The sequence below is a fragment of the Chiloscyllium punctatum genome, chromosome 17, assembly GCF_047496795.1.
Source record: "Chiloscyllium punctatum isolate Juve2018m chromosome 17, sChiPun1.3, whole genome shotgun sequence".
NCBI classification, from domain to species: Eukaryota; Metazoa; Chordata; class Chondrichthyes; order Orectolobiformes; family Hemiscylliidae; genus Chiloscyllium; species Chiloscyllium punctatum.
The window spans coordinates 74077305-74101547 of record NC_092755.1 but is presented as its reverse complement, the minus strand read 5'-3'; the positions used below and the strand labels follow the sequence as shown (position 1 = coordinate 74101547).

Below are 24243 nucleotides of genomic sequence, written 5' to 3'. Positions count from 1 at the left end.
CTTGCTCCAAATAGAAAATTTCTAGAAAGTTAAATGTTTCTCTCTCCATGGATTGCCAGATTTGCTAAGGAGTTTCCAGCATTTCCTATGATTCTTCTAATTCCTTGCAGAGTATTTGCAGGTGCAGATTCTTTGTTACTTGATTGGGGGGGGGGGGGGGGGGGGGGGGGGGTGGTTAGCTCAGTTAGCTGGTTTGCAAATCAGAGTGATGCTAATAGCATGGGATCATTTCCTGTACCGGCTGAAGTTACTATTGTTATGTATTGTAGTTAGATGTATGCTATCCCTTTCAGAGTGGAAGCTAAGGGAGGCACTCTAAAACTGACTGAAGTTGAGAGGATGCACAATGAATTATTCCCTGTTCTCTGTTTCCAAATCAGAATGGCAAGAGACTTGGAGGTGACTTTGCTAGTCATGGGGGGGGGGGTGCTCCAATGTATCTGTTGCCCTGAATAAAATCCTCCTCGATGGAAATACTGATACATTTAGAAGGTGCTGCCTAAGGATACACACGCTAGTCCCCAAAAGAAGTAATATAAGCAAAAGAATTAATATTTGCTGAATGGTGATAATAGACATCTGTGAATAACTCATATGCCTGCCTCTTGTGCTCAGTATATGTATATTCCATTGTATGGTCATTCTCTGCATTCACAAGGGTTCCGTTCTTGAAAACCCCTGAGACTGATTAAATTTGTGTGTGGAGTACGTTTAAAAATGGTCTATGCCAGTGGATGTTGATTGTTATTACTACTTACTTGCAGATAGGCAAATTTGAGATTTTGCTGATAGAGAATTTACTGTATTTACATTTGTATTACAATGATAGTTCGTAAAGTGAACTGACTATACACTTTCATATGCCATAACTGCACTCCTCTCTGATCACGTATAATAAACTTTCGCTCACTATTTTCAAGCTATCAGCTGGTAACATTTGTGCAGTCATCACATGGCTAATCCTTTGGAGTTTAAAAATCAAACTTTTAAAACCATCTGGTTCTTCACAGCAGTTGAAACTGTTATCAGACTGTCTCCTCCAACTGGTCTCTCATTACTTGCCAAATTTACATATAGTGACTTATCAATTGTATAATAACTTTTGTTTAATTCATGAGAAAACTGCAGAAAAATTGTTCTAAGAATTAAATTGTTAGGAATTACTGAAACACATGGCAATTTTTAATTTCTTATCCACATTTTTAAACAGGGAAGGGAAGAGGCAGCATCTCCAATGAATAGTGGATCTGTATCACAACATCAGGAATATGTAAGTGTAAGATTTTTGCAATCATTGGGGATCAGCATCCATGGGCACTTTTGTAAGTCACCCTTAGGCTGGATCAAAAGAAATGCAATGACTTTAGTTGCCAGCTAAGCACCTTGGTTGGCTGGCCACTGGTTTGCCCATGCAGATTGATGCCAATGGCATGGGTTCAATTCTTGCACTGCTGAGGATACAATGAAAGACTCTTCTTCTTAACCTCTCCCCTTGCTGGGAGCATGGTGACCCTCCTGTTAAATTATCACCAATCGTGTCTCTCTAATGTGACTTTACCTTTATATATGAACGAGGCTTAGGCTATATGCCATCATAATAGTAATTGAATTTATTGTCACGTGTGCAAAGGCACAGTGAAAAGCTTTGTCTTGCGAACAATACAGGCAGATCATAGTTAAGTAGCATAGATAAGTAAATAATAATAGGTAAACAGCGGCAAAAACAAAAACACAGGTTCAGGCGAATGTTAAGAGTTTGTGAGTCCATTCAGTAGGTAAAAAACTGCTATGAAACCGGCTGGTACATGTGTTCAGGCTTCTGTACCTTTTCCCTGATGGTAGCGGTTGTAGAAAAAACATTGCCATGGTGGGATGGATCTTTGAGAATGCTGTGGTGGCCTTTCCTTGACAGCGGGTCTGATAGATGGATTCTATAGACGGGAGATTGGCCTTTGTGATTGTCTGGGCCGAGTTCACCACTCTCTGTAACTGTCTCTGATCTTGAATAGGTACAGTTGCCTATACCAGATAGTGATACATCCAGCAGAATGCTCTCTGGCGCAACTATAAACATTGGCAAAGGTATTTGCCGTCATGCCAAATTTCTTCAGCTGCCTGAGGAAGAAAAGTTGTTGGGCCTTTGTAACCAGTGCATCCACATGAAGAGTCCAAGAAAGCATGTGTGGATGACCACTCGCCACTTGTTCCACCTCTCTGCTGTTAATGTGTGGGTGGGCATTAAGTAACATCTCCTTTCCCCCCCCCCCCCCCCTTAAAAAAAAGTCAATAAAGAATTCCTTGGTTTTGCCAGAATTGAGAGCTAGGTTGTTCTCAGTGCACCATTTTCCCCCAGGTCTTCCCATCTCTCATCTGTAGTCTATTTCATCGCCATCTGAGATTCGACCAACTATGGTGGTGTCATCAGCAAATTTGTAAATGGCATTAGTTTGGTATTTGGCAACGCAGTCATGGGTATACAGTGAGTACAGTAGGGGCTGAGTTCACACCCCCTGGGGGGTTTGAGTGTTAGTGAGGATGAAATATTGTCCCCAGACTTCACTAATCGTGGTCTGTGGGTCAGGAAACAGGATCCAGTTGCAGAGAGTGGGGCTTAGTCTGATATCACTGTTAAGTAATCAGTCTCGAGGGGATAATAGTGTTGAAGGCTGAGTAGGATTCTTATGTAGCTGTTCTTGGTGTCAATATGTTCTATGATGGAGTGAAGGGCAAGTGATATGACATCTGACGTGGATCTGTTAGTCCGATAGGCAAATTGGAGGAGTCAAGAGTAGTGGGAGGCTGGAGTTGATTAATGCCATGACCACCAAAGTTAGGGCCACTGGGTGGTAGTCCATTGAGACATGCAGCGTGAGCCTTTTAGGCACAGGGATGATGTTGGCCCTTTTGAAACCGGCACAGGGAGAGGTTGAAGATGTCTCAGAAGACCTCTGCCAGTTGATCTGCACGTGCTCTGAGTGCACAGCCTAGTACTCTGTCTGGTCCCATTGTTTTCCTTGGATTCACACGAAGGAAAACTGATCTGCCCTCTGATAGTGACTGTTGGGATAGATTCAGCAGGACTTGTCGGAATAGGTGTTAGCCCTCCACCGAAATTCTCCTCAAAGCGAACATAGCAGGTGTTGATTTGGAAGGGATATGTCATAGTCTGCTATCTTGCACTGTCTCTTTTTAGAACCTGTGATGTCATTCAGTCCTTGTTATAGTCGCTGGGTGTCCATCTGGGTCTCTAGTTTGGATCAGTATTGGTCCTTAGCTGTCTTAATGGCTCTGCGAAGGTCATACTTAGATTCCTTATATTTGAGTGGGTCTCCTGATCTGAAGGCGTCACGCTTGGTTTTTAGCAGGTTCTGTATGGCCTGTTTCATCCAGGGTTTCCTGTTGGGGAACACCCAGATTGACTTCCTCTCTTTGCAGTCTTCTACACACTTGCTGATAAAGTCTGTGACGGTGGTGGCGTACTTGAGCAAGGTACCTGCAGACTGCTTGAACATGGCCCAGTCAGTCAATTCCAGTCAGCACCAGAGTTGATCCTCTGACCAGCACTGGACATGTATCAGCAAGGGGGTCTCCTGCTTGAGTTTTTGCCTGTAAGCTGGGAGAAGAAACACGGCATTGTGGTCGGAGTTCCTGAAATGAGGGTGGGGGATGGAGCACTAGGCATCATTCACAGTGGTGTAGCAGTGGTCTAAAATGTTCGGACCCCTGGTGGGGCAGGTAATGTTCTGCTGGAACTTGGGCTACACCTTTCTTAGGTTGGCTTGATTGAAGTCGCCAGTTACAATAAACAGGGTCTCAATGTGTTCGGTCTCCAAGGTGTTAGTGGTGGAGTACAGCACATCCAGAGCTTCCTCAACCTTTACTTGTGGCAGTATGCATACAGCAGTTAGTATAGCAGCTTATTTAATGTAGGACAAGTATTAAAAAATTAATTTCAGTATAAAACATTTTATTTACTTGAACAATTCTGCTCTCATTCAATGATATATCAAATAAATAAAAAGGTTTCTCTCTTGTTAACTTGTGCCATGCATCGCACTTACTTGGTGAACGGCTGCTTTGAGTTGAACTGTTGTAGTTTATCTGGTGGCTGAAAACTTAGATTATAAGTAGCTCAAATGAAGCCTCTAGCTGCAAAGTTGTCTGCCAAAATGACTATAAATAAACACTGGATTCAACCCTATTTGCAAACGTGCCCATGTCTTCATCCAAGCCAGAGCCATCAAAGATAGAACATCATTCCTGGATGATATGATTACTCAGTCTGTTCCAAGTCACTCTTGGTTTGAGAACCTGTGAAGATCTGAACTAAAATACTAGAACTAAGCATTTTAAATTACAATGAAACAGAGAAAAGAATGAGATTGTATGTTCACTCACCCACTTGACCTGTTTGTGAAGCATGTAACCTAACACTTTATCCAGCCATCACACATCTTCCAATTTTGGAGTGGAAGTAGGCCATTTTGAGGTTCAAGCCTGCTTCAAAAAGATCCTGGCTGATATGTTTGTATTCAGAATTCCACATTCTCATCTATCCCCAATAAATTTTGATTCCCTTACCTACCTCTGTCTTAAAAATATCCAATGACCCCACATCCACTGCTGTCGCCAGAGTTCAAAAGTCTGTCCAAGAATGATGACCCCTAATTTTAAAAAGTGCCCCCTAGTCTGGATTTGACTGCAAGAATAAGCATTCTTCCATGCCCACTTTAAGACTATCTTAGAAATTCCAATCAAATCACACATTGCTCTTCTGAATTTCAGAAAGCCCAGCATGTCCAGTTTTTTTTCTCAATAGCCAACCCACTCCAAATATCAATCTAGTAAACTTCGTCTGAATGACCTTCATTGTATTTACATCTTGAATAAGGACACAAATACTCATCATGGTATTTGAGATGTGGTCTGTTATGCCACTGCTCCATGAACCAGAACCCACTTACCCACACATCTGTAATCTTATTTGTCCTTTGTCAATTTGCATGAGACTCTGGCAGTAATCTGGAGATTAGTACTTTTAAGGTTCTGTTTTTTTAAATTCAACACCTGATGTCCTATAAGACTGTAGGAGCAGAAATTAGGCTATTCAGCCCACTGAGTCTGCTCCGCCAGTCAATCAGGGCTGATAAGTTTCTTAATCCCATTCTCTCTTTCTCCCTCTAACTTTTGATCCCCTTTACAAACAAGAACCTATCTATCTCTTTCTTAAATACACTCAATGATCTGGCCTCCACTGCCCTCTGTGGCAGTGAATGCTATATATTTAATGCTCTGGCTGAAGAAGTTTCTCCTCATCTCCATTCTGAAAGGTCTTCCCTTTACTCTAAGGTGAGGCGCTCTGGACCTAGTTTCTCCTACCAATGGAAGCATCTGCTGAACATGCACTCAATCCAGGCCATTCAGTACTCTAAGTTTCAATTATATCCCCCCCCCCCCCCCCCCCCATCCTTCTAAACTCCATGTATAGATCCAGAGTTCTCAAACGTTCCTTATAGGTTAAGATGTTCATTCCTGGGATCATTCTTGTGAATATGGTCTCTCGGCAGAAATTCTTTCCTGGCTCTACTAATGTGTAGATAATGACATGGGTCATGACCGTAGCTGGTCTGATAACTCCTATTTTCCATTTAATTTCTTAGATTAAACTTTGAGAATGTCTGTCTGTTCACTTGATTAGCTCTTTTCCTTAATCATCTGCAGATAATGTTTCCATCTAATTTTATTTCTAGCTAAATTTGATTTTTTTTTCACTCCTTATTAGTCAGATTTTGTTTTGAAGTTTGATACCATCTTGAACTTTTCCATGATTAACCACAGATGATGGGTCATCCCCTTGAGTTGTTCTTGTTGGAATGCATGGATGTATTGTATATTCTGAAATATTTCTTCAAATGTCTGGTACTGTGTCTCTATTGATATATCCTTAAACCTTATCTGGCAGTTCACTTGATTTTCATGCTTTTGTAATTGCCCATTAATTTTAAGATTCTAGTCTTGGATCCACCTTTCTCACTTCAGAAGGTTCACAAAATTAAATCTCAATTTCTCATGGTCTCCTCTTAGGCAGCAAAGGTGTATACTGTGTGTCTGGCGTTGGCTGTACCAGTTGAGAACCGGGTGCTTCACGGAGGGAGTGTTTCCTGCTTATGGACAAGCAAGCTGAACAAAAACTAATATAGTGGGCCATTGGTGCGTTTCCTGCACTTTATGGTGCACTGTCTAGTAATCAGTTTGCTCCCAGCCAACAATCTTCCTACAGAAGATGAAATCACAAACTGGTGCTTTTACTTTTAAGAAAAGACCTTGGCAATGCAATTGAAATATTGTAAATCCATTTTCTGTTTTTGCAGACATCGTTATCATTTGAATGAATTCCCCCACAGTCACGCCTACCTTACTCAATGTTTCTGCTGTCAAGCTGTGTTGCATACAGATAATGCTAATGCAGAATAAAAATGACCCACTCTCACTTGTATTAAAAACAATATTTCCATTTGTTTATTCCTGGTAGGGAACTTAACTTAAAAGTGTGATTTGAAGTAGTGAGAACAGCCAGGGGGTAGACAGCTGTGTGACAACACACCACTTTGAAACTGCAGTTTAACTCCAGTGCCAAATGAAAATTACTGTGTTAATGAGATTGGACAATTGTGATCTAAATCCCAACTAAAGGTCCATTAATATTGAAAACAGATGTCATTTTTACATTGTATTAATCATAAAACTAATATATTAGCGTTATTGTGCACCTTTTTTGCAGGCAAATGAAATCATTCCACCCAAAAAAACAAGAGCCTCGTTGTCAGACCTCTCCAGTACTGAAGACATTGAAGCATTGACCGTTCGTCAGCTGAAGGAAATACTGGCACGCAACTTTGTCAGCTTTTCAGGGTGTTGTGAAAAGTGGGAATTAGTGGAAAGAGTGAAGAGATTATTCAAAGAAACAGAAGAAAATCGCAAGTTCTGTAAGTTTATCTCAAATGTTTTATTAGAAATTTATTTATTCATTTAATTTAACAAGTAGTGACTTTTAAAATGTTTCTGTTGCAGTGGAAAATGGAAATAACCCAGCTGTAGCTGCTGGTAAGTTGTCAACTTTTCTTGGGCTTTTTCGAAGTTGAAAATAAAGTATTTTGCAGTTAATAAGAGGTGTAGGGTTGAGTCTGCAGAAGAGATTCTGATGAAATTATTTCCATTTAAGTTTGCCGAATCAACATCTTTTTTTAGTAAAAAGTCCATGTTCTTACTGTTTTGAGATACTGCCGCTAAGTTTCTCTCTACTGGGCTGCTATAATAAAAAAGAACATCTACATGAGATATTGTTGGAGCTACTCTGGTGCCCTGAGATGTAGGGAAACTTGACCACCCTTCAGGCTCTCTGCCTGTATTCCTGATGAAGGGCTTTTGCCTGAAACGTCGATTTTACTGCTCCTCGGATGCTGCCTGACCTGCTGTGTTTTTCCAGCACCACTCTAGTCTAGACTCTGGTTTCCAGCATCTGCAGTCATTGTTTTTACCTAGGAGATAAATGTTTCCATGGAGCCATAAGCTTAAGTATTCACATTTAGGCCTGTTGGAAACCATTGCCTTATTTTCTTCTACATTTGCATAACAGAATATTCTGCATATTATACTTAAAGTCTCTATGAGCAATGTTTTTCATCCTACCAATGTTCTGCAGAAGGTTTCTTTTAATAAGATTGGGCAGGACTTTCAAACACTTTCCTTCTAATCATGTACAATTGAGATCTCATGCAAAGTTATCAAAAACATCTTTCAAAGTATATGGCATGTTTTATACATATAACTATACTTGCCAAACGTTTTTCTCCAAACTTTTCAAATGTTTCAACGGTTAAGCTATTATAATGCCTGAGTAGCGGTGAGCAGGGACAGAGGGGAGATGAGCTTGGTGGATGTGGTGAAATTGCAATGTGACTTAGTTGTTGGCATTTCAGTTGGCAAACTTACTTGGGGACCAATTCCCATGTTGGGAAGCCCTGATTGAACAATAAGAAACAAAGTTTTACTCTGTAAATTCAATTAACTTGCCCATGAGTAATCATTTTAGTAGAATTGAAAGTTTCTAACTTTAATATTAATTAGAATAAGTTTTCAGTTCTTGGGTGGTCACCTGTTATAACTTAACACTGGTGACTCATTTTAGATGGTGTGTGTATATAGAGGATACATTTTATAAGTTCTTACTCTATGCTCCTGTAATCCCCTAGTTGGGCACAACTCTTAGCAAACTTGCCTCTACAAACAATGAGACTACAGCTCAGCAGGAAGTGACCCATACATTCTGCCTCATTCAAAATGAAAATTCTCAAAGTAATAAGGCTGCAATTGGTTGCAGATTTGTATAACAAATGTCATGTCAAGCACTCAGGATTAGTAATGTTAGATTTTTCAAAGTAATACTATTTAATAGTTACATGAACCCTTCTTGTTTTCTCTGAACTATTGAATCTAAACCTTTACGATTATGAAGAGTAAACACTTTTTTTTGAGGTATTTCAGTTAGTGTTTGGCAAAATATTAATCTTCAAAAAGTACAATTTGAATTGAGCAAAGCAAGAACATTTGTAAGCTGTCAGTCAATGCAAAAAGCAAACAAGTTGATCTTTTGAGGGTGGCTCCTTCAATGCTAACAATGTTCTACACTGGCTGATGACACAGATCACCACAAATTAAATTGATACTTGTTCTGCTTAATTCAATAACAGTACAATAGCATGTTTCATTTGTAAAGTTCTACCATTCCATTCTTTTAGGTGGTTCTTCATAACAATGCATGGTATTGATGTAGGGAGTAGCAATAATCTGGTCATGGCAAGCACAGCTATTATGCAATTTTGCATTCTATAGGTGCCTCAAAATTAATATTGAAGTTTAGTTTACTACCAAAACTATGCTTGATAGGTTTTTTTCATTAGCTAACCAGTTTTTCTTCTCTCCTTTTCTTTCTCCTCCTCCCTTCCTTCTCCCCCCCCCCAAACCGTGATTCAATATTTTTCCAGCTGAAGAACAGCTGCAGTTCAGCAGTGACGAGAATCTCTGCAGGATCTGTATGGATGCAGTGATAGATTGTGTTCTCCTCGAGTGTGGTCACATGGTCACTTGCACTAAATGTGGAAAGCGCATGAATGAATGCCCTATTTGTCGACAATATGTTGTACGGGCAGTACATGTCTTTAAGTCTTAAATTTGGGAGGTATTTGAATGAAGAGAATATGGCTTTTCCTGTTGCTAGATGAAACTTGATGGAGAAACAGTTTATGCCCATATCAATGACTGTAATTTGTTGTAGCCATTTTGGATAGTGTTGGAGGAATGGAATTTCTTAATTTACTAAGTTATCATTACTTATTACTGGGAGCCTTAAAGAGATCAGCGTTAAACTATGTTAAGGTGCAAAAAAATTACTGAATTATAACATTTATCAGCACTAAATCTAAGACTCTATGAAGGATATACTGGGGGGGGAAAAAAAGCAAAGATTCTATTTTAAACTTTTCATATCAATTTTATAAGTCTCCTAAAACGTTTTGCCATTTAGTGGATTCATGTGTGATAGAGTAGCCATTAACTAACCTGCAGACTTGCTCTCAATATGAATTGAGCATCTAGCAATGTCCAATTGAGAACAGAAAGGAAACCTCACAAGCAATCTTACATTTACTACTAACTATCTTGGTTTCTCATTTTTGATTTCTGTACTTTTTGTATGTTTTTAAAAGTTCATTGCCTAATAAAAAAATTATTGGAATAGCAATTCAGTCAATTTGATAAATTAGTAAAATCAATATAACTTTGCAAAAATGTTTCTGAACCTGACATGTGCTTTGAGGTTTTTTTGTAGAAATAATGAATATTTTTTCATTCCACTTTTATTCTGTTTCTCCTTTTGTCCTCCTCCCACGTTGTACAGAGTTGCCTGAGTCTAAATGAAGCCTATATACTTAAAAGGAGTTGAAATAGCTATTATGCAATTTTACATTAAAAACATCTGTCAAATCTGTGGTATTTATTATTTCTAACTGCAATGATTACACTGGCCTATGGAATCATTAACAACTTAACAGAATTTTCATAAGAACACTGTGCCTTTTAAAGATACAAATGACTTCTTCAGTGTCCAGTTTGGTAAGTAGTCATATGGGCAGTTGCTACCAGTGTACCAGTGAGCCTTCAGTGAAAAGGATGAGCAACTATAAGAAAGAGAGCAGAGGAACACTGGCTAGGAGGCAAAGTAATTATAACAAATTGGAAGATGATTACCTTATTTGTATTCGGCCTAGGGAAAACAGTAAACCATACATAGACAGGAGAGATATCCTAGCTGTTGATATTAGGAAAATAAACAAACAATGGGCCTGGTAATACAAACGACACTCTTCACTGAACTATCACTGCCTTGTACTCCCCTAGCATATTATTCCTTCTACTGCAGAACCAGAAATAGATTTATGAATAACTTTTCATTTTACTTCCCCCACATTAAGATAAATACTTAGGTTTTTGTGGGTTTTAAATATCGCTTGCAGGTTATAAACTGCAACAAAAGCACTTTCTTGGCATAAACAGCAGAGTATTTAGTTCTATGTTCTGATTGCTGACTCCTTATGGACAAAGTCCAAGGTGGGTCTGTGCTTCCTCTCCCTATGTGCAACTTCTCTGCAAAAATCAGACAGGCAGGCACACCAAATGTCTCTCACTTTCAGGCAGAACTGCCTCTTGAACATTTAGCAATCAACAAAGGAGGCTTGTGGTACATTACAACATGGTAAAACCTGTTGCCATTTATGTTAGGTTTTCACTGCACAACGGCTGATGAAACTTAGTAAAGTTTGCACCATAGCAATTAATGTATTTAATTGCCAATGCATTACCGTTAATGATAAAAGATCAACTTTTGAGTCCTGGTTCTACTTTTCTTTACAGCCAGCCCCACCTCCTTTTACAATTTCATTTCTATTATTTTTGAAAATCACTGGTCTATACTTTGAGAAACTGATTGCCCCTCCTGCTCTACTAATGTAATACACTATTTTTCAGAAACCTTCCCATCAATGTTCTGTTTTCTTTGTTGGATAGTTTTTGGGAAGCGAACTTCTTAAAAAGTATTAATTTATCCAGTGCTCACCTCATACAGACATCATTCTCCTTTGGTGTTTGCTATTCCGCTCTATCAGTAATGCATTTTCTGACTTGCACAGTATTCTTTACTGAACGGAAGTCTAAGAAATCTCTTGTGAGTTTAAAGTTATTCTCAATAACTAAAGCTATACAAAGGAAAACCTGATCAAGGGCTAAGATTTAAGGCAATTTGAATTGTAGCACTTCCATTAGTCTACTTATCTGGGTATAAGTTGTAACGAACACAAAATTAATTCTTGTCTTCCCTATCCTTAATTTGCATCTTATTTACATGCATAACAAACTTCAAAAGACAAAATGGGGTGGAAATCATTGTTTTCTCTGTGAAAACAATCATTTTCATTTAGAGAAGTATTTAAAAAAGTTGTGTTGTACAGCACCTTGAGTATTGTTCCCCTGTGAATCTAACAATAGTTCCGTACACAGCTTTCAAGACAGGTTTTATACAAATTCAGCAATGACAAACAGCAAATGGGAAAACCAATATCTCGTTACTTTACGGTATCATTACTGCTGCTAAGCTGCTTGCCTTAAAGGCAGGCGATGATGGCACATACAAACATCACAAAGATCATTCCACATAGAACATGTGAAACTTTACAGAGATTAAATCACAAGTAACAAACAGGGAAATTGAAATAAATTGGAATTCAATTGTATATAAGTAATAATGTTACATTGGAATTATTGAAATTTCCACACTACTCTCAATAAAGTAATTTCTGTACAAAAATATTTCTGCATAATGTATGATATGTAGAGTTTAACAAAACAACAATATTTATAACATGGTCAAAATGTGTGGTCAAAGATGCTTGTTTTAAGACTCTTTTTAAAAGAACTGAACTGAAATTAAAATTTACACTGCACATGCTTTAGTTGTAAAACGTGCACAAAAAAGTTAGTTTTTTTTTCATTTTTTTTCTTGCCATTTAGGTTTATACAAATACAAACACTTGTGCGTCAGTGTCCTTTTATAACATTATTAAAACTTAGGAAATAAATTTGAATTTTGGACTGATTTTTCAGATGTGGAAAAGTTTTTGTTAGGATGAGCAGCTTTTGTCCTCTCCACAGTTCATCCTTATCCTTTTGTCTGATGCCAGTAACATGAGCAGAATCTGGGTGTAATTAAATCTCAGAAGAAATTAAACATCCTGTTGTATGGTTCCAGTTCTTCCTCTTGCTTAGTTAACTGAGTTTTTGTAACAGCTTTTCCTCTGACAAATTGAACTGAACAATAACAGACATTTCTGCTATGAATTGTTCACAACCTTCTTTTGTTACCTGTTTGCAGTAACGGAGGTCTATTCGGCAGATATTACCACAACGTTTGAAATAGGTTAGGCACTGGTCAGTGACTTTATTGCAAACTGAAGAAGAAGAAGATTATGCAAGTTAAGTATGGCAATGATGTACTGGTATTCCTCAACTTAAAGTGTTGTGTTCACTTTCACATGTTATGAAACAAATGAGTAGAACTAAATCCAAAAAGTGATGGGGTGAGTTATAAGAATAGACCAAAAAATAGTTCAAGGAGTAATCATATGGAATTTTGGAAAATTACTTTAAAATATAGATAGAAAGTAAAAACAAATGACATGAATTTAAATTAGTTTAATGTTATGTGAACAATATATTGGAGAAAACTTAATACTGATGGATTATTCTAAATATGTATCAAGGTAACAGCAAAGTATTGTAGGTAGAATGCACTAACTCATTAAATAGAAGAAATCTAATTAACATCTGATTTCTAATGCTTTTAACAGCAATTTATTCCTGTTGAAATCCCTCACCTTGGTTGCACAGGTGAAGACAAAGGGGAGAACTCAGCCAGTATTCCACTCTAAAAATTGATACTTAGACCATACACTGGATAGTGCTACTAAAGACAGAACTGGCCCATCAGCCATGCTTTAGCAGATTGTCAAATGTCATTGAGATTGTTCACAAAAATATTCTGGGTCTGAGCAATAAAGTAATCCATAATTGTTTATTCCACCATGTCCTAAAAAGGTCCACAGTGGGCTTTGCATTACAGATTGAAGCAATGCATAATGATACTCCTATAAAGGGTAAAAAAATTTCAGGATACTAATCCATGACAATTAAAGAACTACAATACTCTGTGCAAAACAGGGTGGTGAGAGAGATTTAGTGGTCATGGCGTTGTCAGGACAGAGCAGCTCATGTCCTCATCAGCACTAGAGATTGCAAAGGAAGAACTTATGGGTTAAATAGTTCTGAGTTATTACAGTACACATTGGAAAAAACAATGACTGCAGATGCTGAAAACCAAATACTGGATTAGTGGTGCTGGAAGAGCACAGCAGTTCAGGCAGCATCCAACGAGCAGCGAAATCGACGTTTCGGGCAAAAGCCCTTCATCAGGAATAAAGGCAGTGAGCCTGAAGCATGGAGAGATAAGCTAGAGGAGGGTGGGGTGGCCCCCACCTTCCTCTAGCTTATCTCTCCATGCTTCAGGCTCACTGCCTTTATTCCTGATGAAGGGCTTTTGCCCGAAACGTCGATTTCGCTGCTCGTTGGATGCTGCCTGAACTGCTGTGCTCTTCCAGCACCACTAATCCAGTACACATTGGACTCAACTGGGCCCCTCCTGTGGTTCAGTGGCAGTGTCCCTACCCCTGGTCCAAGAGACCCAGATTAGAGTCTCACCTGCTGCAGAACATGCTGATTTACAAAATAGGTTAACAAGGGAAACTTGTGTCTCTACCTCTGGATCAGGAGGCCTGGATTCAAGTCTCACCTGCTCCAGAGGTGTGTAATTAAATTTTAAAAATACACATTGGACTCTGGGTCCCCTTGAGTTGTTATGATAGTATCCCTATCCCTTGACTGGGAGGCCTGATGAGCAAGTTCCACTTGCTTTAGAGGTGAGTCATAACATCTCTAAAGAAGTTGTTTAGAAATCTATGTTAAATTTAAAAAAAAATTAAAACCTCACATAAGTTTGCAGCTGGAAAGATATCAGAAACATTGGAGTTGAGTAAATAGCTGGGCAAATACAGAAACAAAGCAGACCCAGAAGGTGGCTCTTGTGGTGCAGTGTTAATGTCCAAAAAAATTAAAGCAGGCCCATACATCTCTGAACAGGTTGATTAGAAAAATAGTTAGTTAATAAAATTACATTGGACTCAGGCACTCTTATAGTGCAGTTATACTGTCCCTAACTCTGGACGAAGATGCCCAGGTTCAAGTGCCACCAGCTCTCAAGGTTTGTAATTATATCTCTAAACAAGTTGATTAGAAATTGGGTTAAATACAAAAATTACACATTGGACTCAAAATGTGGAGGAGTCAAAACATTGTGTAAAGTACCACAAAAGCCAATTAAGTGACCTGTTTAATTTTGATTTGGAGATGCTTGTGTTGTACTGGGGTGTACAAAGTTGTGTGATTTTTAACTTTGTTTCATTTTGAATGGTGTTGGCTGACACTCAACATAAATGTTGCCAATGATTAAGCAGCTTCTGGAAGTGAGCTTTTCAGCTCAAAGGACCCAAACTCTGCCTGCCTCTGGTTGGCTTATTATGTTGTTTGTGTGGCTGGTCCAGTGAAGGTTTTAATCAGTAATTACATCCAAAATGATGATGGTACAGGGTCGGTTACAGTTATGCCACTGAAGATTATAACTAACTTGTATATTTAATGGAGTAGATCATGACCTGGCACTTGTGTGCTACAAATGCTTTTGCCATTTATCACCTGTTTATTATCCAGATCCTGGATAATAATACTAGCACAGAGCTGAAAATGTGTTGCTGGAAAAGTGCAGCAGGTCAGGCTTATGCCCGAAACATCGATTCTCCTGTTCCTTGGAAGGGTACTGTTGGGGACATCGGGAGAGGAAAAAACGGAGGGCTTGGAGGCCCTGGTCATGGCAGATGGAGGTGTAGAGGGATTGGATATCCATGGTGAAGATGACGCGTTGGGGGCCAGGGAAACGTCGATTTTGCTGCTCCTCGGATGCTGCCTGAACTGCTGTGCTCTTCCAGCACCACTAATCCAGAATCTGGTTTCCAGCATCTGCAAGTCATTGTTTTTACCCTCCAAAATTATACTGTTAGTTGTCAGAACTTGGAAAAATCTGATCCTTACTACTTGCTACTTGAGCAATGTGTAAAATTTAACTAAAGGTTTATTTTCAAGTTTATAGCATTTAATTGGATTGATTTGAACTAGGAAAACAATATTTTCACTGTAGCATAGAAATTTATTTTATGTTCTAAACTGTATACACAATCAAACAAATTACTTGCAAAGCAATTAAAAGTTAAATTTCACCAATTTTAGCTTAAATAATAACTCAAAATGCACATTTCTCACCTGATAGATTGACATCTGTTAAGGAATCTCTAGTTGTAGTGCCAACTGCCGTTAATAGGTTAATTGATTGATCTGTCAGATGATTGCAGTAACTAAGGTCCAGTCTGGATAATGTTGGCATGTGTCTAATAAGAAGCCGGAGTGTTGCATCTGTAATGTCCAGTCCAGCCAGACGAAGGTCTACCACATTTCGTAGCTTGCTGCGATTGTCAATTTGACCTTTCAATTATGACAAGAAACTTATTAATAAAATCATAAGAAATAGAGAAGTAGGCAATTTAGCTCTTCTCTCACTCCACCATTCAACAACATAATGACTGATCTGTACCAGGCCTCAGTTGCTTATCATAGTTCTCAACTCCCCAATATTCCAAAGATTTATATACCTCCCGTTTAAATAGTTAAGTCGAGAATTTCAAACTCTCACCTGCCCTCTGGAAAAAGAAATTCTTTTGCACCTTGGTTTTAAATGAGATTCCCTAGTTCCACCCTGTCTAATGAGAGAGCAGCCGTATGGTCTGATTGGACTATTGCGACTTTACTCTTAATTGTTGTAAAACTATTTTTCCAAATGCAACCCCCTAACACTCGAGGCAGAAATTCAATTTGCCTTAATCACTTGTTGCACTTGCATGCTAACCTTTTGTATTTCATGTATTGGAAGACCCAGATCCTTCTGTACTGCACATTTCTGGAGACCCCCACTGTTTAAATGATAGCCTGTCTCTTGGTTTCTTGGTTCTTCCTCATGAAATGCCGTTGTCGTGGGTACGTTTGCTGAGCTGGAAAGTTGGTTTGCAGACATTTCATCCCCTGTCTGGGCAACATCCTCAGTGCTGTGGAGCCTCCTGTATTGTGTCGGTTGGAATTTATTTGCTTTTGTTCCTTCTGCTTTTGTTTGTTCGTTGCAGTGATCGGTATATTGGGTCTAGGTCAATGTGTTTATTGAAGAAGTCCATGGCTGAGTGTCACGCTCCTAGAAATTCTCTGGCTGTCCTCAGTTTGGCTTGTCCTATTATTATTGTGTCATCCCAGCCAGACTTAGGATGCTTGTCTGTCTGCCAGGTATCTGTGGATGAAGTTGTGGGGAATATTCATTTTTGACAAAGACTTTATAGAGGTGTGCTTCTTAATCTCTTCGCAAATTGAGTGCTGCAGTGTGTTGTATTCTTTTTGAACAGAGTCCTAATGCAGCTAATCGTGTGTTTGGGTGGGTGCTGTTATAATTCAGGATCTTGTCAGTGTGTGTGACTTTTCTGTACACTTTTGCTGTGCGTTCCCCATTGTGTTCTTTCTACTATGAAATCTAGGAATGGAAGTTGGTTGTTAACTTCCTCGTCTCTTCTAAATTTGATCCCTGTGAGCTTGGTGTTGATAATCTAGTGTGTGCTCTCAATCACTGTCCTTTAATTATTACAAATGCGTCATCCACGTATCTGATCCAAAGTTTGGGTTGGATTTGTGGAAAGGCTGTTCTAGTCTTTGTATCACTACTTCTGCTGTGAGCCCGGAGATGGATGAGCCTATGGGCCATTGGTTTGAGCGTATATCTGCTGCTGAATATGAACTGCATTGTTAAGCACAGGTCCAGCAGTTTGAGCATGCAGTCCCTGTTGATTGGTTCTTCATTGTGTCGTCTGTTCTGTTTGTCCACGAGGTTGGCTATTGTACATGAACTGACACCCACGCTCCAACAACAGTTCACCAGAACAAAAGATCCAATAACCATCAGGTGCAGGACAAACATGGTGCACAAGATTCCATCAGATTCTGCACAAAACACTATATAGAACAAACAGACAGACAACGTGCAATCCGCATTCATAAACATCAACTAGCCACTAAACACCTTCATAGCTATACGCACAGACAGCAAGCACCACAAATTCGACGGGGACAACACAACAATAACAGGCCAAGCCAAACTTAGGTCAGTCAGAGAATTTCTAGAAGCATGGCATTCATCCACAGACTCCATCAATAAACACACTGACCTCGACCAAATGTACGGACCCTTTATGCAATGAACAACCGGAACCGGCAACCGGAAGCCGCAGGAATGAAACCAAATAAATTCCAACCGACACAGTACAGCATGAGGTGCCACAGCATTCAGGATGTCACCTAGAAAGGGGTTGAAACGTCTACAAACCAACTTCCCAGCTTGGTGAACATACCCACAACAATTGCAACTGGCAACCAAGCTACAAATCTTTACACAAACCATGAACTCCTAATGAAGTGCATGACTTCAAACTTTTCTATATTAACTTTCATCTGCCAAGTTTGACCACTCTATCCATCTACACCACCTGCAGGTTCTGTATATCCTCATTGCAACAACACTCCCACCTATTTTTGTACCACAGTAAATTTGTAAACATTACACTCTGCCCTCTCAAATCACTATAAATAGTAAATAATTGAGGTCCTAGGGCTGATCCTTATAACACTTTACTAATTACATTTTCTAACCTTGAAAAGTCAATCCCAATTGTGTCTTGTATATAGAGTCACAGAGATGAACAGCATGGAAACAGACCCTTCGGTCCAACCTGTCCATGCCGACCAGATATCCCAACCCAATCTAGTCCCACCTGCCAGCACCCGGCCCATATCCCTCCAACCCCTTCCTATTCAAATACCCATCCAAATGCCTCTTAAATGTTGCAATTGTACCAGCCTCCAACACTTCCTCTGGCAGCTCATTACATACACATACCACCCTCTTTTATATCTTTCCCCTCTCACCCTAAATCCATGCCCTCTAGTTCTGGACTCCCCGACCCCAGGGAAAATCCATGTCCCTCATAATTTAGTAAACCTCTATAAGGTGACCCCTCAGCCTCCGACACTCCAGGGAAATCAGCCCCAGCCTGTTCAGCCCCTCCCTGTAGCTCAAATCCTTCAACCCTGGCAACATCCTTGTAAATCTTTTCTGAACCCTTCCAAGTTTCACAACATCTTTCCGATAGGAAGGAGACCAGAATTGCACGTAATATTCCAACAGTTGCATAACCAATGTCCTGTACAGCCGCAACATGACCTCCCAACCCCTGTACTCAATACTCTGACCAATAAAGGAAAGCATACCAAACACCTTCTTCACTATCCTATCTACCTGCGACTCTACTTTCAAGGATCTATGAACCTGCACTCCAAGGTCTCTTTGTTCAGCAACACTCCCTAGGACCTTACCATTAAGTGTATAAGTCCTGCTAAGATTTGCTTTCCCAAAATGCAGTAGCTCGCATTTATCTGAATTAAACTCCATCTGCCACTTCTCAGCCCATTGGCCCATCTATGTTAACCAATCCTCAATCCATGTTAATACATTATCCCCCAATACCGTGAACTTCTTTCTTGTGAAATAACCTTTTATGTGACATCTTATCACTACATAAATGATTCATAGATTCTTTCTCTGTGGTCTTCAAAGAAAATTATGAAATCAGAATGCTAAAAAAAAAGTAAAATGCAAGTACAGAATGGACCAATTGTAGCAAAGGAATTTTATTTTGAAGACAGCATTCAATTCAGCATTGCTATTGAAGAGATTTCTACATGCTATTTGAGAAGAATCTAGCATATCAATAAATGCGAGAAAACAGAGCTGTAGGCATTTTGACTTAAGAATGGAAGCACGTGGATTATAATCTGAAGATCAATTTAATTTTGAACTACACATGCTGTGAGTTTTCTGTGATTGATGTAAGAAATCAAGCCTCCTCCAAGCCACGTCAACTTGAAACATGGACCTGCCAGCAATCAGGCAATCCACAAAAACGTTTGGAACAACGTTTGAAACTGATGGTCATATAGTGGAATGCTGCAGTGGATGATTCATCTCAGACTCTTTCCCAGCTCTTCATTAACTGGCTTCTCCAACAATTAGATTTACTCCATTGATATAAAGAAACAGTCGTATAGACTAGATCAGCAGCATGACCCCGACAACTTATCAGCCAAATACTTGATGGGTATGCTCTGGAACTAGCCAAGCTATTCCAACATAGCTACAACAATGATATCTACCTGACAAACTGTAACATTACTCACGTATGTCTTATCCATAAAATGTAGGGCATGTGACACTTACTCACCAAAACCTCTCCTCATATTCAGGATGGGCTCTGCGGAGATTGTTCAACTCCACACCTCATCACAGCTTTGGTCCAAATATGGATAAACAAACTGCATTCTAGAGAGAATGTGAGAGTGACCGTCCTTGATATCAAGACAGCATTTGACTGAATGTGACATCAAGGAGCCCTAATAAAATCTATGTCAGAGGGAGATGGAGAGGTAGTGGTGAAGGGGGGCTTATCCATTGACTGGAATCATACATAACCCAAAGGATGAGGTACAATTAATGGGTTTTAATTAACACAAAAAAACTAAGTGACGAGATGCAATATAGCTTAAAACATACCAAGTTATAAAAATTTCCTACCTGGTCTGTTGTCTGTTGGAGGAGAAAGCAAATCTCTCATTTGGGCATCTTTTAATCCTTCCACCCATCTAAGATCCATAGTTCTCAGCAATGGACAACTAGAGCTGCAAAGTGCAGAGATTGCTGCCCAGGAGCAGCCTGAAACAACCAAGTCCTTAAGACCTGAAAAGGGGAATACAAAGTTGAACGAACCAGCTGGACAGCAGTTTGAAGGTAATGTGCTGAAAGGCTGTATTGAAGAAATTAATATAAATCTTTTAAAAACTGTAAATGATTAACACAGGAATCACAAAACATGACAAGAACTACAAAAGAAACTCCAAACTCACTGGCTTATTCCCACAAAGGAGCTGAATGTGCTCATGTACTGGTAGTAACCTAATGAAATTTTAAAGAATAAAACAACTATGAATTACGTAACCTCATCAAATCAAGTAGCAGCTGCCCTAATGTTTCAGTCGTGTGAATGGTGGTCAGCAACCTAGAAGTTCCACTGCCTCATGCTAATATTGTGTTTTCATATTAAAAGATGCTGATGTAGTCAGTTTATTCACATCAGCCCCACTTATGTACTTGTCACCAGGTGGAGAGACATGCTATCACTGGATATCACATTGCTTGATTCCTTGTTGGGTGACAGCTATCTCAATGTTGAAATCGTTGCCTTTAATCTTTTTGCACTGCCTGTCAGAAGTAGCAACTTGAGCAATATTTCCTTTTCCCTCTGCATTAGATGTCTTTAAGCAAAGTTCTGATACACTTGCCTACACTGTTGTTAACAACGTATATTTTCCTCTATTGATCAAAATAAGTTAAGAAAAAAATGACCAAAGTGTTGATTTTTCTGGAAGATACAAAAGGGCTTTAATTCTCCATTGAAGTTAAAAATGCAGGATTTTAAATTAACATAGAAACAAATATACTCTGACTCTGATCTTTTATGAACCAAAATATGTCTCAGAGTCACCCATCTCATCAGAAACAAGTGTTTTCAAAAAAGTAAGAGTATATTTAACATGTAAATCTTAACACCTTGGTACACAGGGTGATTCAGAAGTATTTCAGCAATTCATATCGAATGAGACAACAGAGTGTTTAGGAAACAAATTCACAATATTCTAGCCAAAGTCAGGATTATGACACATCTTTTCACGAAAATGACTGGAGTAAATCTATCACCTGCCTATCATTCATATTGCCTGCAGAAACTTGGATAATGCTGATCTTGCCCCTTTTCTCTTTGGCATAATAGAGAAACCCCCGTGTCATTGCTTTGGGATCACTTATTCAAATGTAACATGCAGCGCCTATTCAGATGAAATTTAACTTGCCTTTTCCCTCTCTTTCTAGTAAGCAACTACGGTCTATTGGCATGTTTTGGGAATTCATTGTCAAAGTCCACAACATGTCAATCAATGGCACAACGCAACATTGCTATACACAAATACAGAAGTCTTTTTAGGATTTGCAGTTTTATTTTCTGGTAAAAAAACTATAATTGGCATTGTCGAAACAATGCCATTTATTGTCCAAACCCAAACTAGAATATCAGCATGACAATCTGCAAGTGTTTGCCAATCAACACTGTAATTTGACTCCTGCTCCACAAATGGTGCCAAGGCAATCAAGCACTGCATCCCTTCCTGAGGCAGCACAAGCACTTAAAAAACGGATTACACTCAAATATCCTAATTAGCTCAGAGACCACCCTGCAACTACACAAAAAATCTTGGACTTGATTCAATCTCAATGTCATGACATTGGCCAGTATGGAACAAAAGCCATATTATCGACACCAAATGCCACACTGTGCAAGGATGCAAACCATATCTGTTAAATACAAATCTGACATGACAAAATGAAGGCAGCACAAGACATCTGACGACAAAAATGTAGAGAAATGAGTAATAGTGCTGGCTTGATCAGAGCCCTAGTCCTGGCCATACACAAGTTATGCGAGTTTACAGTTATTTGCCATTAAAAAAGGAGTGATGACAAATTCAGAAAGCAATCTGTACTGCCAATAGAGCCTCCGCATTAACATTATTTCTTGATCTTATACCAAGGTTCCAGCACAATCAACAAGGTAGAATATAAAGCACTTTTACTCCTACGTTCGTTAGATAGTCTCATTCATTTCCTCACATATTCATCTATAACAAATAAATCTTTTCCCATCTTACCTACCGAAAAGGTATTGTCCAAACTCATTCCACTTAATAAAAAAACCCTATTCTTTGCCAACTGTAACATTTCAATTTCTGTACAGCTGAAGATCCTTGCAGCATTTTTCTGGCTGAAAGCACTTTTATTTTCACAGTTAAGAGTATATTTGGATAAGAAAAGGGGAAAAAAAAACTCCTACGCAGAGTACAGGCTTCAAAAGGAAGTGATTAATAAAAATCAGTAAGGAGAAAAGAGCGTTCATGTATTTGTTCATGGCAAAGTGTTTATTGCACATTCCTAATCATCCTCAAGAAGCTGGTGAGCTGCCTCTTGAACCACCACAGGTCAGTGTGTGAAGGTTCTCCTACAGTGCAGTTAGAGAATGTGGTGCAGTTATAGGTAGTGAGTTGCCTCTTGAACCACTGCAGTGTGTGAAGATTCTCCTTACAGTGCAGTTATAGGGAGGGTGTTCCAGGATTTTGACCTGACAGCAAGAGGAAAGTGGTTATACTCTGGATGGTCTGCAATTTTAGTGGAATTTTGCAGATAGTGGTTTTCTTAAGCAACTGCTACCCTTATCCTTCTGTGACTTGTGTTGTCGGTTTGAACAAAGGACTGCATTTCCACAAAGACTGTATGGTACTGATTCTATCAATGTGGTCATGGACATGTACATCTATGGCAGTAAATCACTTGGACAGATTTTCCTCTCCTTCACATCAGTTATCTCACTATCTGCCTCCGTCCCATTGTGTCCTACAGGGCCCAACCAGCTTAGTCAGTGAGTGGCAATGTATTGTTTTCAATCAGAGAAGTGTGAATCTTGGAAACTGTTTATCTCAGAGATGTAGTGGTGCTGCCATCTAGATGAATGGATTTTTGATTCTTTAGGGTGTCAAAGAATATAGACAGTGGACTAGAAAATGGAATAGAGGTAGAAAATCAACTATGATTGTACCGAACGTAGAGCTGACACAAAGAGTCAAATGATCTACTCCTGCTCCCATTTTTTTCATGTTCTTAAACAGATTTAAGCTATTGCTATGCTACGTTCACAGCAACATTGCTTTGAATTAGTTAGAAAACTGTAAATGGTAATGAATGTAAAGTCAAAAACAATTTTCTTTAGGAAGCCAACACTGGCTATGAAAGATATGAAAGCATCAAAGCTCTGCTCCTTCACCTGAGGCAAGCTTGTGATTTCAATTAAATCTGTTGGACTATAACCTGGTCCAAGGTAAAACATCGTGAGATCTGAACTTCTGGATTAAAACCAGGTGCCAATCAGGTGACCTTCCCAAATTGTGAAGGTGGGAGAATTATACTTACAGGTCAGGCTGACAATAACCAGACTAAATTATTGGCCAGAAAACAAAAGCAAGAACAGTATTCAGTAGAAGATATATTTATAATAATCAGAAAACATTATTGATTTTTTTTTCCTAATATTAACTACAACAAAGCAGCACAGTGGCTAGCACTGCTGCCTCAAAGCGCCAGGGACGCAGGTTCGATTCCTGCCTTGGACGACTGTCTGCGTGGAGTTTGCAGGTTCGACTCCCGCCTCTTGGTGTCTGTGTGGATTTCTTCCAGGTGCTCTGGATTCCTCCCACAATCCAAAAGACATGCACGTCAGGTGAACTGACCATGCTAATTGCCCATAGTGATAGGCGCATTAGTCAGGGGTAAATATAGGCATGGGGAATGGGTCTGGGTGGATTATTCTTCAGAGGTTCAGTGTGGACCTGTTGGGCCAAACAGCCTGTTTCCATATTGTAGGAAATCTAATCATCTAATCTAACCAAAAGCCACCTCCCTGCACTAAATGTCAACCATATTTGTTAACTTTTATCGTGGTAAGTCCTCTTGTTATACTTGTATTCCTGATTACATCCTGATCGCTGGTTGTTCTGAGGTTGTCAGCCAAACCTATCACTATGGAATAACATTCCATTTCACAGTACTATGGCAAGCAAGTTAGATTATTTTTATAATTCCATTACCCACAGACAAGAAAGATCTTTTATAAAGGCTCTGACCCTGAACAATTCCCATTACTCAGTTTATTTCCTTGGAAACTTCTTTTGTAG

At 39.2% G+C, this 24243-nt stretch overlaps 2 protein-coding genes across 15 annotated transcripts in view; one reads left to right on the top strand and one right to left on the bottom strand.

Moving 5' to 3' along the window:
• Window positions 1–10041, top strand: part of rnf34a (ring finger protein 34a) — a 33297-nt gene extending 23256 nt beyond the window's left edge. For 3 of the 4 annotated variants that reach the window (XM_072587474.1, XM_072587472.1, XM_072587473.1), the window contains exons 4-7: window positions 1211–1270; window positions 6782–6986; window positions 7072–7104; window positions 9045–10041. In XM_072587474.1, coding sequence (XP_072443575.1) covers window positions 1211–1270; window positions 6782–6986; window positions 7072–7104; window positions 9045–9229 — 483 coding nt within the window. In that variant the 3' untranslated portion in view covers window positions 9230–10041. The remainder of the gene's footprint in view (window positions 1–1210; window positions 1271–6781; window positions 6987–7071; window positions 7105–9044) is intronic. The other variant, XM_072587475.1, reaches the window with a different exon arrangement.
• A 1441-nt stretch (window positions 10042–11482) lies between these two features.
• Window positions 11483–24243, bottom strand: part of LOC140487978 (lysine-specific demethylase 2B-like) — a 223067-nt gene continuing 210306 nt past the window's right edge. For all 11 annotated transcript variants that reach the window (XM_072587462.1, XM_072587464.1, XM_072587460.1 and 8 more), the window contains 3 exons: window positions 19988–20149; window positions 15535–15753; window positions 11483–12557 (listed from right to left, as the gene is read on the bottom strand). In XM_072587462.1, the coding sequence (XP_072443563.1) occupies window positions 12376–12557; window positions 15535–15753; window positions 19988–20149 (563 nt within the window). In that variant the 3' untranslated portion in view covers window positions 11483–12375. The remainder of the gene's footprint in view (window positions 12558–15534; window positions 15754–19987; window positions 20150–24243) is intronic.